Below are 18,405 nucleotides of genomic sequence, written 5' to 3'. Positions count from 1 at the left end.
CTCTAATCGCATCAAAGTGAGTTCTAGCTAGATTGTTAATTACAAATGAGCCGAGGGAGATTAAAAACAGACAAACCAGGCCGGGCGCGGTGGCTCACGCCTGTAATCCCAGCACTTTGGGAGGCCAAGGCGGGCGGATCACGAGATCAGGAGATTGAGATCATCTTGGCTAACACGGTGAAACCCCGTCTCTACTAAAAATGCAAAAAATTAGCCGGGCATGGCGGCGGGCGCCTGTAGTCCCAGCTACTCGGGAGGCTGAGGCAGGAGAATGGCATGAACCCGGGAGACGGAGCTTGCAGTGAGCTGAGATCACGCCACTGCACTCCAGCCTGGGCGACTGAGCGAGACTCTGTCTCAAAAAAAAACGAAAAACAAAAACAAAAAAAAACCAGACAAACCAATCAACCAACCAAACAAGCAGAAGTAGCCAAGAAAGGTAAGACATTTTATTTTACATACAAAAAGGGTGCAAACTGAGTCCTTTCCTCCCCAAACTGGGGAAGAGGTATACTTAAATATCACATTTGTGTTTTCCATGGTGCCCTAGGAAATGGGCTACTCTGAGATAACATATCAGAACCCATTTTCCATTTTCTCCAAAGGCTACTTCCTCTGCAGAGAAGATTTTCCTAATGGTGCACAAGTATCTCTCCTGCAGGAACCATTTCAAATACAGTTGAAATTGACATTCATGTTTAAAAATACTACAAATTTCATTTTCACAGCTGAGCTTTGTGACCAGTGCCAGGGTTTATGAAACATTATACATCTAAAAAAAAAGTAAAAAAAGAGGCATTTAACAATAATCAGACACATGCACACATTAAAACTGATTTCCACAGCTGATTTATACATTATCAAGTTGTTTAAAAATCGCAATCAACATCCCAACATCTTTTTAAGAGTACAATGGGCAAAGATCAAAGACAGACAAATAATAATATAATAAATTAGAGCATGTAATACATCCGATGGGAATTGCTGAATCAACATTATTTTCCATTGGGGTATATATTTTTGGTTTATCTTTATCTTTTCTGCTGTTATTTTTTTTCTCTGCTTGATAAATAGGGCTCATTCCTAAAGCCAGCTTGCTGAGACACTAATTTCAGAAGCTCACTTGTCACTTGTTTACCTCAGAATACTCAGGAACACATGGTTCCGAGCAGCTTGGGCTGGATCTTTATGGAAGTGAAATGCACATAGATGGACGCACGCACTCAACGTGCGCACACACACCACACACACACAGACACGCAATCACACACTTCCATCTGTAAATATATTTCTCCCCAAAGAAATGGCTCGTCTTTCCTGAGACATTCCTAATAGACTGATAAGCCTTCTAAAAAAGGCTTTTGGTGCAAGGGCCGGCCTGGGATTTGGTCTGGAGCTCATGAACTGAAAATGTTTCACCTGTACTGAAAGAAGGGTGGGTGGGGACATTCAGAACAGCTGTCCTCTTGTGGTGTTACTGGAATGGCTGCACCGCACCCCCACTTATTACCGTGAATAATCCTCTGCTCTGAGACCTTATAGGTGGTGATGGCACCGGGAAAGTGATTGTGAGGAGTAAAAGAAGAAAAATAAAAGAAATTCTGTCTACAGAACTGAGGTTTCTTTGTAACATCAAGTTTGGTAATCAAACTAGAAATACATGGAACACATGTTCACTTCTTCCTTTGAAAGGTGATTTACAAATACTGGAAGTGGGTTTTCTGGTTGTGTTTTGAGAAAATGTCAACTACCATTGTGTATTATCCAGGGAACCTACTCACTATTTCGAATACAATGAGAAACCTATTTTTTTTTTTTTTTTGTACTTAGTCACCTGCAAAAGCAGTTAGAAAAACATTTTTAAGACTGCTTGCTGGATAAAAGACTTTTAAGATTCCTTACTTGTGGCTAAAACACTGCTCAAAACTTTATAAACCCACGTTAAGGGCCATGGTTGCCTCTTCTTTTTCTTATTCAGAAACAAAATCACCCCCCATACACCAAAAAACAAACTGAAAAAAACAAAAAACACCAAAACCCCAAGCCAAAGGAATCCCTATTTGATTCCTATCAACCCCTCATGGGAAAGACTAGGAGTCTCTGCCATCGACCTCTAGATAGGACTTCCCTGCAGTCTGCAAGAGCAAGAACCCGAGAGATAAGTGCCTGTCACTCACGTGGCCAATTCAGATGGGGTGCCTAATTGTCCTGGCTCCCTGAGGGTTTCGAGAATTCATCTGCCCACCATAGGGCAATAGTGGGGATGGTGGCAGTGGCGTGGCAAAGGCAATGTTGGCTGTATGGTGTTGCAGGCTCCCAATCTGAGAAACGAACCCTAATACAGTTCTGACACTGGAGACAATGTTGTTAGGGCAACTCAATGGGAATGGAGAGCTGGTTTAAATGTGAAAATGGAAGTGGTGGCTGGGACACAGGAGGCATGTGGGCTTGGGAGATGCATCAAACAAAAGTTCCTCTGAGAAGACGTTTTCTTGGCTGCCATGGAAGTTCTCATTTTTGAGAAATGCAAGCCATGCTTGCTCACTGGGAGGAGCTATGGATTTTATTTTTTACATAAAAAAATTAAGGCTATAATCTTTTTTTTTTTTTGAGACGGAGTCTTGCTCTGTCACCCAGGCTAGAGTGCAGTGGCGAGATCTCGGCTCACTGCAAGCTCTGCCTCCCGGGTTCACGACATTCTCCTGCCTCAGCCTCCTGAGTAGTTGGGACTACAGGCGCCCGCCACCACGCCTGGCTAATTTTTTTTTTTTTTTTTTTTTTTGTATTTTTAGTAGAGATGGGGTTTTGGGGTTTCGATGTGTTAGCCAAGATGGTCTCGATCTCCTGACCTCATGATCCGTCCGCCTCAGCCTCCCAAAGTGCTGGGATTACAGACGTGAGCCACCGCGCCCGGCCAAGGCTATAATCTTTAGTAACCACTTTGACATTACATTATCATTGTTATGTATTTCTGGCACTGAAAGTGGTTACTAGCACTGAAAATCAACACTGAATATGCACTACCAGCGTATCTTTCCACTGAACTAAGTTTGGAAATTACTTTAGAGGTGATGGTCACCTTTACTGGCTAATAGGCAGGGACTGTTTTCTAAGTACTTGGAGTTCATTTAGAAAAAAGAGACAATCAACACTTCTAGAAACCTCAGGATCTCTGCTGTCATCTGTAGTTCATGCATTCCAATGTAAAATGCGATTTTAACTGGAAGCTAACCTTGTACCTTCCTAGACCCTGTTTATTGCCAGACAGGCCCCATAATAGCAGAAGAATGTTAAGGCAGTCATGAGTGCAAACTGGCTGTCAGGATGCTCTCTCCACCCTTGGGGGCAGTCTGGAGTGAGATCTGGGGAAAGCGCCAAGGTGCGCAGAGCAACTTGACCAGCTCTTACTGCAAAGACACAAGTGATACCCTGATCAAAAGGGAGTAGGGGGGACCATTTATGCCTTTGTGGAGTCTTGGCCTGTGTGCCTCAATCTGTTTAGGATGCAATGTCTGAGGGACTGTAGAGCTTGGGAAAACTCCTAATGTATAATATTAAGGGTTTTTATGAACAGATGCTGAGTTAGTTTTCAGAAAAAACAATTGCATCAATCCCAAAGAAAAAGATCCTTAGGCACCATAGTTGTGAAATGGAGAAAGCTCAGAAACTACAGAGCGAGTGGATGGGTGGGGACAGTCAGCGAGTACATGCCCTAACCCCAAGGACCTCGCTGAGGCATACAGCTAAGCAACTGTAGCAATAGGGCCGAGAAGGGAGCCCTGATTTGCTGAGGGCTGAAGCGATGGCCAATTGCGTCTAGGGTACTCATGTTTTTTGCTTAATTTTAAGGAAGATCACATCAGAATCTCCCAGGTCTGGGACCACTTTGAAATGCCAATGGCCCTGGAGGGATCACCATTACCCTGCATGCTAAAGGGACCTGGGATTCTTTACCTTTGCTATGAAAACCAAGTATCTAGTAAGAGATTTGTGGAGGCTGTAAGGTGAGAACAGTATATTAGGAAGGACACTCCCCTACAACTGATCCAGTAAAAATTTTAAGACAAAAAAGTCGCAAATCCAGCTGCAAGGAAGCTTGCCCTGCAGCCAAGCTGATCACTGCCTTTGCTTTTGTGTGTGTGGAAGCAGGGTGAGAGGCTGAAGGGAGGCACTCAGTAGGGTACAGAGTGCCAGGATGCTCCAGGCATTGCCAACATTTCCCTCTGCCCTTTTTTCTTTAAAGACAGAGTCTCACTCTGTGCCCAGGCTGGAGTACAGTGGCACGATCTTGGCTCACTGCAACTTCTGCCTCCCAGGCTCAAGTGATTCTCCTCCCTCAGCCTCCCGAGTAGCTGGGACTATGGGTGCATGCCACCACACCCGACTGATTTTTCTGTTTTTTGTAGAGATGGGATTTCACCACGTTGGCCAGGCTGGTCTCGAACTCCTGACCTCAGGTGATCCACTCGCCTTGGCCTCCCAAAGCGCTGGGATTACAGGCATGAGCCACTGCACCAGGCCCCCCTCTGCCCTCTTTTGAGAGGCAAGGCATTTCCTATACAGGGGTGAGGAAAAGTTAAACTTTCTATACAGTAAGCATTGCCGAAATCCCAACTGAGAAATGATGTAAATTTTAGTGACATGGCTGTAACCACTAGGTAATGGCAAGGACATAAATCCCAATATTCACAGTCCTTGTGGGGAAGGGGTGTGATACTGCATCTCCCTGCCACTCTATGTTCCATATATAGAAACATTTATAGAAATGACATATTACCGGCCGGGCGCGGTGGCTCAAGCCTGTAATCCCAGCACTTTGGGAGGCCGAGACGGGTGGATCACGAGGTCAGGAGATCCAGACCATCCTAGCTAACATGGTGAAACCCCGTCTCTACTAAAAAATACAAAAAACTAGCCGGGCGAGGTGGCGGGCGCCTGTGGTCCCAGCTGCTCGGGAGGCTGAGGCAGGAGAATGGCGTAAACCCGGGAGGCGGAGCTTGTAGTGAGCTGAGATCCGGCCACTGCACTCCAGCCTGGGAGACAGAGCGAGACTCTGTCTCAAAAAAAAAAAGAAATGACATATTACCATCTTTCCATAAGCTAAGCAGGTTTGATGCAAGTGAAATGATATTCCCTAGCCAAGATCCAATGGAACAGATGAAGCCCAGTACCTCTGATACTGTTAATGCTATTTCTGCTCTACTGCAAGGTACATCATGGGAATTTTTCAAGAAATGGCACCTACCAGAAAATATCCCCACACCCTCCAGTCCAAAAGATAGCCCTACACCTCAAGCTACAGGCGAAGACTTCTATGCTCCACAAACCATCAGACTAAGTCACCGACCAGCCACTGTGCTCCATGGTTAGCTCTCTACTCTCAGATACAAGACCTCTTTCCTGATGTAAATGACCCTTTCTCTTCTGTCACCTCTGGAATGGGGAGTCATTGTTTGGTTAAGCTACTAAACTCAAATGAAAATTGGGTATGAGAAGAGTAACTCCCCACATGAAAGACTTGTCAAACAGTGAATGAGGAACCAAGATCCTTCACAGTAGTACCTCCTATGAAAACACCACGGGGGGAGGCCGAGGGCATACTGGCGAAAACATGCTTAGAGGCATGGCCACCTTTCTGGAAGGAGTCTATGTCCAACTGAGAAGATAATTTCAGACCTTTCACTCCAGTTTCCTTTTCCCTGGAATATTCCAGCACCAATCAATCTTTCCCTCCTTTTAAATGCAGCCCCATATACTGCATCCTAAGCCTACTGCTATGGACCTGCTGGGAGAAGATCTTCATAAGCTTGGTTTCTGATAAGGCAGGCCAGCCCAAATGCTACAGCTCAGCTATTGGGGGAGATAGGATACACTGATTTTCTTTTCCTGGCCCTATAATGCCACACCCCGAGGTCCCCCTGGCAGGTGGAAGGTAGGTTCACTGTCCTCCTCTTTTTTTCCACTAATGGCAATATGGTGGTGGCTGTTTCATCACTAATTTGTCCCCCAAGTCACCAGGAAATCACATGGCTATCTAGTTGGAAGTCCCTGGCAGCAGAGGAAACAATTTCATTATTATTTTTTTTTGTTGTTAAGCATCTCCTTCTCTGGGATGAGCTGTTTCCTGGTCACAGTCTGGTTCGGCTGGCTCATCTCATGTGCTGGAGAGCTAGGTTTTCAAACTGTAAGCTGATTAGGTCAAGATGCTCTGGTAGGGACATTCTTCAGCTGCTGAGAAGATGAATGAAAATTCAAGTATGTTTTCTTGCCAACCTGAGTGTTCACTCAGATTGACACCAAGTTTGGCTTCTCTTCTGGGTGGTGCAGATCAAACTCTTTCCACTGAGAATGTCCTCTGGACCCATGTTCTCTCTGAATGGCTTGGCTGGCCCCATCCCCCTCAAAACAGGTAAAAGTGAAACCCCCAATATAACCAGACACAATATGCATCTGCCATGTTTTTGTTTTTGTTTTTTTAAAAAAAAACTAAAAGTGCAACAAAGTCAGTTTTCTTTCCTTTGCTCAGAACAATTTTCATTGTCCTACTACCGCCTGGAAAAAAGAGTTTGTCAAAAAAGCTAAGAACGCCAACACACAGGGACAGTAGACTGCAGATTGCTCACAGCTTGTGTCCTACAGTGTAACTTCACAGGAGGGAGGGAAGAAGGAACCTGAACCCCATGGCCAGCTGGGATGAATGCTGCACAGGCACAGAGGAAGAGGAAACCATACTGCCAGGCACACCTGCGACACGGAGAAGGTTCTTCTCCAGCCCAGGTCTCCATTTTCCTCCTACCTTCTTGGCCTTACCCCCAGCCTTTTGATCTCCTTCTGCAAACAAAGTCTTTAGCTCACTAGGTTTTATGCTGGAGAGGGTTGAGGGTGGGGTAAAAACCAGGAGTAAACCAAGGGGAGGAAGGAGAATAGTAGTCCTTGAGTTTTTGTGAATGACACCTTCACTGTAAACAATGGGAAGGAGAGTCAACCAGGCAGCTGTATGGGCAAGCAGTGGAGGAACAGCAGCTCTGGGACCTGCTCAGAGCCTTAGGCAGGCGGGGATGGCCAATGACCCACTAGGCCCTGGCTGCCCACACTGGCTCCTTCTGGGGGCATCTGTTTTCTTCTTTTTGGTTTGGATATCCACCCTCCCCCAAAGAGGAGTCCCTTCCAGTGAGAAATGGCAGGAGCTGCAGGTACAATTGAGTCAGAGTCCCCAGGGCCTGAGGACTCCTGGGAGGCACTGGTCACTTGTGGCGCTGAGCAGTCTTCTTCCTTTTCCTCTTAAAGAAACAGCAGCACCTGGAGCACAAGGAACATTGCAAGTCAGTGCGGGAGGCCTGCAGCTTCCAGCAGACTTCTGCCTGCTTCTGCTTACTGCAGGGGTTGGAATTTTCCCCCTGGCACCCACCCATAGGGACCGCCCACCATCTACAGTGCACGCACTGGAGGCAGTGGGCAGTGTCTGCCAGAAAAGCCAAAGGAAATAGCTGCTTGATTTCAATCTGCAGTCATCCTACCTAATTATAAGATGGTGAAGGCTAGGCAGGGCTGAAATAGGCATTACTGGAAGGAGGATGAAGAAGGTTCATACTTTAGCACCCAACCCAGATGCCTCACCTTATCAAGAGCCAAGACTGGGGATCCTCAGGGCTGCATAAAAATAGTCTACATTGTCTACTCCTTGATAATGAGGGCGCAATTATTTAATGCAACTCACTGGCCAGAGGGCAGGGAGGCTAAATTAAGGCAAACAAATCCCGTGGTAAGTATGATGTCTGGAACTCTAGGAGGATCTCAGGATGTTACCAATGAAGGATTAAGGATTCTCTCCATCCCCCTCTCTGCCCTCACCCAAGTACCTGAAGTAGGCAGGAGAGGCCCTGACTCTAATAATGACTGTGAGCCACATCTCCTGACTGACATCAGTACAGCTCCCCCTTTTCATTTGGAGGGGACCACTGTCACAGCCCCAATGGTCAGCTCTCACTCCCCAATTTAGGGAGTGAGATACAGGGCACTCCCCAGTTTAGCTTCCTGAGATTGCTGCTGTGCCAGATGGGGTTTATGAACTGGCCCTGTTTAGGATGGAGGTGGGGTTGGCTCCTTTACGAGTCCTCCAAGTTCTGCTCCCTGGGGACTAGCCACAGTTCTGGCACATCCCTAAGTCTGAGTATCCCCCCTCCTCACTCCTGTCTTTAGAACAGGAATATCACTCTTGCTCAGGCAGTCCAGAAGCGGGTAATGAGTACTGTGGCAAGGTGCACAAGATATGTCCTTTCCAGGGAGCTGACACATGGGGAATGAGAATGAAAGGGACAGAAGGTGGTGGATGAGTCAAAGATGCAGGATGATGGAGGGCAGTAAAGTTGGAAGCATAGCTCAGACTTGCTAGACCCTTGAAAGAAAAGCTTTTCTGAGAAAACTATCTTTGAGTCTCTTGCCTAATCATTGCAGGTGTAATGCCAGCAATATTCATATGGAAATAAAGGCTGTTACTTACTTCCCATACCCCTAGGCATTCCACTGTAGCCAAGATTCCCTCTTTTTAGTTAGACTCCTTGGTATTCCTACATCCAATGTTATCAAAAACTGGAGAAAGTTTCTAAGAATGCAGAAACAAACATTTACACAGACCATGATGGGCTTTAATCATATCTAAATGAATCAAACATGAAAATTTTAGAAATGGGAGATTCTTTTTTTTTTTTTTGAGACAGAGTCTTGCACTGTTGCCCAGGCTAGAGTGCAGTGGCACGATCTCGGCTCACTGCAAGCTCTGCCTCCTGGGTTCACGCCATTCTTCTGCCTCAGCCTCCCGAGTAGCTGGGACTACAGGCACCCACCACCATGCCCGGCTAATTTTTTGTACTTTTAGTAAAGACGGGGTTTCACCGTGTTAGCCAGGATGGTCTCGATCTCCTGACTTCATGATTCACCCGCCCTGGCCTCCCAGAGTGCTGGGATTACAGGCATGAGCCACCACGCCCGGCCTGAAATAGGAGATTCTTAAGAGGGTCTTTGGAAAGATTTTCTCTGAAAGTATCAATGACATTTGTGAGGTACTATTAATGGGTGCAAATATAATCACTAAGCAAAGTGTAATATGTATTTGGAAACTAAATTCTTTTTTTTTTTTTTTTTTTTTTTTTTTTTTTTTTTTTTTTGAGGCGGAGTCTTGCTCTGTCGCCCAGGCTGGAGTGCAGTGGCCGGATCTCAGCTCACTGCAAGCTCCGCCTCCCGGGTTCCCGCCATTCTCCCGCCTCAGCCTCCCAAGTAGCTGGGACTACAGGCGCCCGCCACCTCGCCCGGCTAGGTTTTTTTTTGTATTTTTAGTAGAGACGGGGTTTCACTGTGTTCACCAGGATGGTCTCGATCTCCTGACCTTGTGATCCGCCCGTCTCGGCCTCCCAAAGTGCTGGGATTACAGGCTTGAGCCACCGCGCCCGGCCCTGGAAACTAAATTCTTTTAAATAAAAGTGACCAACATTTTTGATTGTTAAAAATAATCCTCAATGAAAACCCCGGGTAAGAATTCAAGAACAAATTTTTTTTTTTTTTTTTTTTTTTTTTTTTTTGAGACAGAGTCTCACTCTGTCGTCCAGGCTGGAGTGCAGTGGCCAGATCTCAGCTCACTGCAAGCTCCACCTCCCAGGTTTACACCATTCTCCTGCCTCAGCCTCCTGAGTAGCTGGGACTGCAGGTGTTGCCACCATGCCCGGCTAATTTTTTTTTTATTTTTAGTAGAGACGGGGTTTCACCGTGTTAGCCAGGATGGTCTCCATCTCCTGACCTCATGATCCACCCGTCTCGGCCTCCCAAAGTGCTGGGATTACAGGCTTGAGCCACCGTGCCTGGCCTCTTTTTTTTTTTTTTTTTTTTTTTGAGACTGCGTTTCACTCTGTTGCCCAGGCTGGAATACAGTGGCGCTCACTGCAACCTCCACCTATTGGACTCAAGCGATTCTCCTGCCTCAGCCTCCCGAATTGTTGGGATTACAGGTGCCCACAGCACGCCCGGCTAATTTTTGTATTTTTAATAGAGATGGGGTTTCACCATGTTGGCCGGGCTGGTCTCGAACTCCTGACCTCAAATGATCCACCTGCCTTGGCCTCCCAAAGTGCTGGGATTACAGGTGTAAGCCACTATGCCTGGCCCAAATGGCGTTTTTCTATAGGTATGCTTTAGAAATGGACATTTTCCAAGTTGAATGTCCTGAAATTAATAATAAAAGAGGCAAATTAAATCTCTATTTCAATAGACTTACCTCTTTTCTTCTGAACCATGATTTTCAGAGGCATTACTAACTTTTAAGTCAACCTCTATTCTTAATCTTTTTGCAGGATGCAAAGATGATGATTTTGTGTTTTTAAGAAAGCAATAAAAAAAGTTTAAAATACTGTTTAGGTCCACTTCAAACTGTACAATGACTTCTCTTTTACCTCCTCCAAGGCAAGCCATAAGAATTAATGTCTGCTTACATGCATATCATAACTGGATGTGTAATGCTGAACCCACCTGACTAAAAGGGACTGTGAGCTATGGTTCAAAGGAGTTGGAATATTTCAAATTTAGAACCCTGAATTTATCTTTGCTAGTTATTGTAGTTAAAGCTTCAGCACTGGCCAAGGCTTTTAATGATTCTACCTACAAAAAAGCAGGCCTCACAATCTGCTCTTCAACTCTTTGGTGTCTGTGGTGACTACTGGCAACAGGATCTATTAAATTGGGTCTGACTCTAGACCAAGTCCACTGACTGACTTTCAGATGTGTTCCTCTCAGAAGAGAATGAAGGCAGGTGATGGACCCCTCATGGCTTAGGTTTTCTTCCAGTTGATTGACTGTTTAGATGACTAGAAGTTCTCAACATGCTGGAGTCAAAATTGATCCAAATCTCTCTACTCTCAAGCCATCTAGTGCTCTTACCCCAGGCCTCTGACCCACTACCTTTTCCATACAGCATTCTTACTATGTCATGGCCCTCTCTCTTCAGCTATTCCCTTGCTATGTTCCTTTTCTCTGCCATACATGTATATTCTTCCTTTCTTCTAATACTTGACTTAAGTCCTACGGTGTTTACAAGGACTTATTTGACTATCTTGTCCATGGTGACCTCCTGGCCCCTCAGTCTCTTAAGGGCAATACTCTAAATGTCCTGGAAAACTCCTTGTCCTTTCATGTGTAATTCTGATCTCTTCAGCTAGATGGTACCCAAGCTCTTTGGGGCAAATTTTGCAACCCGCCCCGCCACCCCACTAGAGTTCCAAGCACAGGGTTGGATAAGCATATAGGAGGCCCTCAAGTATCTGTAGTAAGGATCATGTGACTGACACCTCACAGGAAAAAATAGACCACCACAATGTCAGATTACACAGACACATATTTGCAAAACAAATAGCCAAAGGTATTCTTTGATCCCCTAAGACTATAAATCTGACCTCCACAAAACCCAGTTGTTTTCTTTAATATATTCCTGTCTCTAAGGAAGCCCCTGTAGGCTATCTGGCGTAGACAGTTAGGGTTCAGAAACCAGTGCCCAACCCAGTCACTGAAGACACACAAACATGGCAGTCATGAAACTAGCAGGCTGTTACCTCCATGTAGAACATGACTTTATGCATGTGGACAATGCGGGAGAGTTACAATTCCAGACTGCAACGTACCAACAAGTTCAGGAGTACCTGGAAGGTCACAGGCTAGAGAGCAGGGGAAGGGGCTATGTCTTGTAGCAAGAATGTTCCTCACCACACATGGATTCTTGAGGGCTTCTCCTTCCATAAACTCCATGTTATTCCTAAAAATACATTCCAGGAACCTTTTCCAGGAATGGAACAGACAGGCTCCAATATATCAATTAGCTGAGTCAGCCCTTGGCCTACTAAACTCTCACATAGGAATAAAGAAAAAGACAATAAACAAAAAAAAAAAACAACTCTCAAAACAACAACAAAACATCCACCTCTCCCTGAAGGAGCTCCCCCTTTTTTGAGGTTCCTACTCTACAGATGGAAGAGCCAGCCAAATCCAAAAAAGTCAGATTTTCCCAAAGCAGCCAATTTCCAGGTTAGAGACCACACTGCAGAATGTGAGATTATCCAGCAACAACTCACTATCCTTGTGGCTGTGAGCAAACACAACTGCTAAGTAAAAACTGATACAGTAATCTTGCCCTTTTACCTCTGTCCCTCTCCATATCTGGTTGTATTAATTGGGAGAAAATTCACTCAGCTAAAAACAGATAATTTTGGATATGTGGGATACTGTTATGGCAGGAGGAGACAGCTATAAGGTGGGTTTGAAAGAAGGAATAGATTAATTCCTGGGTACAGGCCTGCCCCATCCCCACCTTATGGATCTAGATCCCCAGTCAGGGTGGTTATGGCACAAGGAGTCCTATGGAAGTTATTTAATGTTCCTAAGACATTTTGTTTGGCTTTGCCAATCCCAGCCTAGTCTGGTCCACTCCCCTTGCAATGGACTGGAGAGAGGGACTCACCACAGGTTGAGCATTTTCAGGCAGCTACAGAGTATATAAAGAGAAAACACAGAAAGGAAGAGAGAGAAAGAGAGAGATATTAGTCCACAGAGGTGAAATGGAAGCGACTCCCTGTGAGCCATGCAAACATGCAGTGTGTGTCTGTGTTTAGTTTCTTCTTCTGTCAAGGTAGGGTGAGTAGGCCCAGGCCGCTTGGTCCCCACGTTAAAGTGGAGGTTCGGACAGGAGCCTGACAGAAGCATCAAGGTGGGATTTGGATCTCAGGGGTAAGGCAAAACAGAAAGAGTTGGTGGGAGCTCCAGGGTGGGCTTTCCTGGGTAACTTCTAGGAAGGCAGCAGGGGAAAGAGCAAATGACCCTGCCGGTAAGAACTCAATCAAGCACCAGGGGTGGACCATTTTGGTTCCCACATGAAGTCTCACTGTGCAGTATTAAGCTAGCCTCCCAAATATTCTGAGGGAAAAAGAAAGTCCCTAGCCTTTGTACAAGTCCAACATGCCTGATCAAAGCAGCTAGCAGTTAGCTCTTCCTCTAGAGAGGGAGAAAAGGTTTAAGTGACACTTACTTTATCTTATTAGAAGATGAATCAGAGGGAGGAGGGTCACTGCTCTGTATTAAGGTATAACTACCAGAGAAGGACCTAAATTCTACTCTTGTTAATGCTCAGGAGAAATGAGGTTCACATGTGTTAAATTATAGCTAAAGTCCGGATAACCAAAAATTCCTGTATTCTTACTGTAACAAAAATCAACCAAAAAGCTGCCTGTCCTCATCCACCCTTTAAACCATAAACAAGGACATAAGTCCTGGAGCTAGAGAAAAAGGGAATTCACATGTTCATTTTGTACATAGAACAAAACCTAAGACCCTGTTATTTCTTTCAACCTTTACACTAAACAAGCTGGGTGAGGAACCCAAAATCAAAAGCCTGAAAGTGAAGGTTTCACACAGTCTCCCCAGTACTGAGGTGCGTCTCAATATAAGCATCAGCCCCCTCTACCCCACAAGCAGGCTGCATGAACAAATGGCATCACAGCTGCGTGCAATGAGGGGCTGTTTGGAACACCTCGTGCTTCTCTAGCTGTGACTTCTTCCCATGAAAATGATCAACCAGGTGGACATAGGGCTATCCTTTCCTTGCCTCCACACACAAAGGCCAAGAAAAACAACACATGGCTGGGCCCTGACAGTTCTCTGGGCAAGATGGATTGGTAGCCCATGAAATCACTAAATGCCCTAAGCCATGAGCTTCGGGATGACATCTGGTCAAATATAATTGCTCCCCTATGCTTTCTACATCTTTTAGAAGATCCAAACCTGAAGCTGATGGCAAAGAGGCACACCTTGTCCTTTTTGCTAAATGACAAGACTTTAAACTCTCCTTACATTCTAGACGTTAAATTATACCAATACAGAATACACCAGATTGAAATCTCTGTGTGAATGAGCCCATATCTTACACACAGAACACAAATACCACACTCACATACACGATTAGTATACACATTTACCAAAATGAGATGAGATGAATGGGTTCAAAAGATAAACCTATATAGGGCATAATATAAAACTAAAGCCCATTTGATTATTGCATTCAAAGTATACTATTAAATCCAAAGCTAAACTTCTAGCCTTCAAAGTAACAGCCACAAAGGTGAATTGAGAATGGGGTGGGAGCTGGGAACACGTATGGCCATCCTTCAAGCTCTGACAATGTTTGGATCAGACCATGCTTAGTACAGTGGTTCTCAACATTGGCTACACGTTAGAATGACCTGAACTTTTAAAATTATTGATGCTCAGGCCACATTTCAATAAATTAAATCAGAATGCCTGAGGCCAGACTCAGACATTTGTATTTTCTAACATGCCCCAGATGACTCCAAAGTGTAGCCAGTTGAGAGCCGAGAGGTTGGGAGTAACATATTGTTTATTTAAGAGAACGTAGCTTTGTATGGAAATCGAAAAAATGTAAGTACATTAATATCTCCAAAGTCCCTGAGAATAGAGAGCATGTTTCCTTACTAAAACGGTCTTTTCCTGGCATAACCAGCATAACCCTCACCCCCTTACATATCAGTGCCTTATGCAAGCTGGGATAAGAGCTCTGAAGCTGCCTACAGTTAGCAGGGGCTCAACAAGAGACAGTCAAATCATCCTCATTTACTTTTGATATATTGGGTAGGAATCCTTAAGTCCTGGTTTTCCAAGCAAAAACTTTTTTTTTTTTTTTTTGAGACGGTGTCTCACTCTGTCGCCAGGCTGGAGTGCAGTGGCGTGATCTCAGCTCACCACAACCTCTGCCTCCCGGGTTCAAGTGATTCTCCTGCCTCAGCCTCCCGAGTAGCTGGGACTACAGGTGCGTGCCACCACACCCAGCTAATTTTTGTATTTTTAATAGAGATGGGGTTTCACCATGTTGGCCAGCATGGTCTCAATCTCTTGACCTTGTGATCCTCCTGCCTCAGCCTCCCAAAGTGCTGGGATTACACACGTGAGACACCGCACCTGGCCAAAAACGTGTGTGTGTGTGTGTGTGTGACAGGGTCTCACCTGTCACCCAGGTTGGAGTACAGTGACATGACCATAGCTCACTGCAGCCTCAACCTTCCAAGTATCTGGAACTACAGGTGCATACCACCATGCCCAGCTAATTTTTAATTTTTTTATAGAAATGGGGTCTCATTATGTTGCCCAGGCTGGTCTCAAACCCCTAGACTCAAGTGATCCTCCTGCCTCAGCCTCCCAAAGTGCTAAGATTACAGGCATGAATCACCACATCTGGTTGGAAAGGACTTCTTGAAGGTAAAGTGAGTTCATCAAATAGATTGTCAGGGCTGGGCATGGTGGTTCATACCTGTAATTTCAGGACTTCGGGAGACTAAGGCAGGAGGATCATTTGAGCTTGGGGAATAGAGGCTGCAGTGAGCCATGATCATGCCAGTACACTCCAGCTTTGGCAATAGAGAGAGACCCTGTCTCAAAAAACAAATAAATAAAAAAGATGGGCAGGAGACCAGGGGAATAGGCAGGAAAGACAACAATACACAGTGCATCTGGAAGGTGGGAGAATTCAGGTCTCAGTGGCATCTCACTAACTTACATTTAGAGGTATAAGAGTGTTCTGGCTTGTATTAAGCTACTTGGGGGCTCATGAGACTACTTAGGTACAATATCACTATAAATACATTGTCTGCTTCAGAAAACAAGACACTGGGATATCCTGAAGGTTCTCAGAGGGCTCACAAGAAAGGTCCTCCATATCAGGGATAGCAGCAGTTACTGACTCATGGTGTCTCTATCTCTCCCTACCTGGTATCTTCTTGAAGTCTAAATCTGGATCTAAATTTGGGATGGGGAAAAAAGGGGAAAAAGTGGTAGAAACACTGCTTTTGCAGCAGAATTGGCAGTTATCTCACCTTCCACCCCAGATTTTAAGAGTTTAAACACAGACCATGCAGCGCACCAAGGGGCTGGTGGTATGGGTGGGGCAAGACATACACATGCAAGAGAAGCAGAAAAGGGCGTGGGGCAACCTCCTTACCCTTCTGAGATGAGTATGACTTCATTCTTTTCCCACACTCTCATTCACAGATGCAGACTATAATATTTTTCTTGCCTGAATTAGTCTCTCTGAAGCCAGAATCATTTGAGAGTGAACAAAATGTCCCTGAACTCCTTGTTCCATGATTATACATCCAGTTGTTAGCCCACAATCAGAAATCAAATGCTATTCAGCATGGCCCATGGTTTAACAGCAGATTTTTCTCTATATCCCATACAGAGCAAGAAGCTCCACAGCCCCAGGAAGCTCATGGCTACTATCTATTGTAGCCCTGATGACATGATTCTTTCGGTTCACTATGTCTTTTTCATGTGAACTAGAAAAATGTGACTGTCTTCCCCGAAATCACAGCTAAAGAAGGGCAGTAGCAGCCTTAAAGTACCATGCAAAAATTAAAACAGTTAAGGAAGAAAGCTGTGGTTACAAGCATGAGAAATCCAGTCTGAGATGAGCAGCACACAGAGAGGAAGAGACAGAAAACGTTTTTCAACCCATAACTTAAGAGCCCCCTTGGAAGATGTACGTACTTAGCTTCCTCCACTACCTCCACCTCGGCATGAGCTGTGATTGGTGCATTGGAGTGGGCTCCCGTGGGATCATCAACATTCAGCTCTCCATTGGTTGAGCTAACCACCTGAAACAGAAAGACAAGAGTGTGTGACAGGAAACATGGCATCAGAAATCTCTTGCCAGCGCCAGACAGGGTCACTAAACAGGCAGTGTCTGGAATGTTTGTTTTCCTGGGTTAAGGGATCAATTTAGGGAAGGTTCCCAGGCCCTTATCATGTGAGAACACTAAAATCCATGATGTAATCATATAATGATGATAATAACTTCCATACTGAGTGCCTACTCTGTGTCTGGCACTCTGCTACACTGTGTGTGTAAATTTAAATCCTTACAAAAATCTTATGAAATAGGTCTTTTGACAGATGGAAACACTAACAAATGACTTAACCAAGGTTTAGAGTTAATATCGGTGAATTTCCGTGAGGAAAATTTGTTCTAAACACACAGATTCTTTCATATTGCAAAAACACACACATTACTTTATTAAGTTAAAAATAACTGCATGGCTGACTTCTAAAGGTAAAATCACTTGGCTCCCTTGAATGTGATGGGTGAAGTCTACTTCTCTCAGTTTATGATGCTATAATTATATAGACTTAGTGATGATGTTGAAAGAAAAAGTTCAAAAAAGGAAGTCAACAGTGGGTACCAGAAACTATAAACAATCACACTTTCCTTCAGAAATTTCCTCATGGCTTTGAGCATTGGTTCGAAGTTACACAAATAACAAGACTGTCACATCCTCTCCGGCAAGAGGGAAGATGGTAAAAAAACATTCTCCCTTGGAAAGCCAGTCTTATTTCAACGATCTTTATTTCAGGTTCACTGTCATCCCACTTCTCACTGATGGTCCCCGAAATGTAAGTGAAGGCTCTCACTCCTGTCATCTGGTTAATGTGGACCCGATCAGGCTTCTCTTGCATGTGTAGCTGCTTCTGCCACCTGGTTGCATTTCCAGCACATGATTCCTGTTTATGTGGGTGCTGGGAAGTGGGAAAAGGGGCCTCACTGCTGGACAAAACACTCTGCTTGTTAAAGACCTTGGCTGAAACATGGGAGAGAACACAAAATAGGATAAACAATTTGGATATCATACGCCCTTGGATAAGTACTTCCATCTATTTGAGATTGTTTCTTATAGGTTGATGAGAGAATTATACAAGAAAATGTATGAGACTGTCTAGTATAATACCTAGTAGAAATAAGGGAAGCAGCATAGTGTAGAAATTGCCCTCATCAGCCCTAAGTTTGAACCCCAGCTCCACCACTTATTTGCTGTGGGTCCTTGGGCAAGATCCTCAGTCTATGCCTAAGCTTCCTAATCTGTAAAATGGGAGAATAATGCTGCTTACCTAATGGTGTTTACTGTGCAGACAACCCACAGAAAGTGCTTAGCCCAGTGCCATGACACATAGTAACAGCTCAATAAGTGGTCATCTTACTGTTCCTCTCTCTCCGTAACTGTTTATTCTTATCTGCCTCTAGCTCAGGGGTCCTCACCAGCAGTTAATCTACAAAAATTTCCTGAATAGTCATAAAGAGGAGGGTGGGAGGAAATATTTAGTACATGTAGCCTTTGGGACAGGTAGAGTGAAAATTACTTACTAGCAATCTATATCTACCATTATTTCTAAACAAGAAATAATTATTGTTCTCATTAATAACACTTTTTTTTTTTTTTTTTGAGAGACAGTCTTGCTGTGCCGCCCAGGCTGGAGTGCAGTGGCACGATCTTGGCTCACTGCAACCTCTGCCTCCCAGATTCAAACAGTTCTACT

At 44.7% G+C, this 18,405-nt stretch overlaps 1 protein-coding gene across 6 annotated transcripts in view; it reads right to left on the bottom strand.

Annotated features, from left to right (window-relative positions):
- Positions 1-427: 427 nt before the first annotated feature.
- The window catches only part of CSNK1G1 (casein kinase 1 gamma 1), a 205,671-nt gene continuing 187,693 nt past the window's right edge, over positions 428-18,405 (bottom strand). For 2 of the 6 annotated variants that reach the window (XM_030929878.1, XM_030929880.1), the window contains 2 exons: positions 16,585-16,691; positions 428-772 (listed from right to left, as the gene is read on the bottom strand). In XM_030929878.1, coding sequence (XP_030785738.1) covers positions 670-772; positions 16,585-16,691 — 210 coding nt within the window. In that variant the 3' untranslated portion in view covers positions 428-669. The other 4 variants (XM_010355478.2, XM_010355479.2, XM_030929879.1 and 1 more) reach the window with 2 other exon arrangements.

The sequence above is a fragment of the Rhinopithecus roxellana genome, chromosome 5 (genome assembly GCF_007565055.1).
Source record: "Rhinopithecus roxellana isolate Shanxi Qingling chromosome 5, ASM756505v1, whole genome shotgun sequence".
NCBI lineage: Eukaryota > Metazoa > Chordata > Mammalia > Primates > Cercopithecidae > Rhinopithecus > Rhinopithecus roxellana.
Note: the sequence above shows the minus strand (reverse complement) of the source record. Positions and strands in the feature narration are given on the sequence as shown.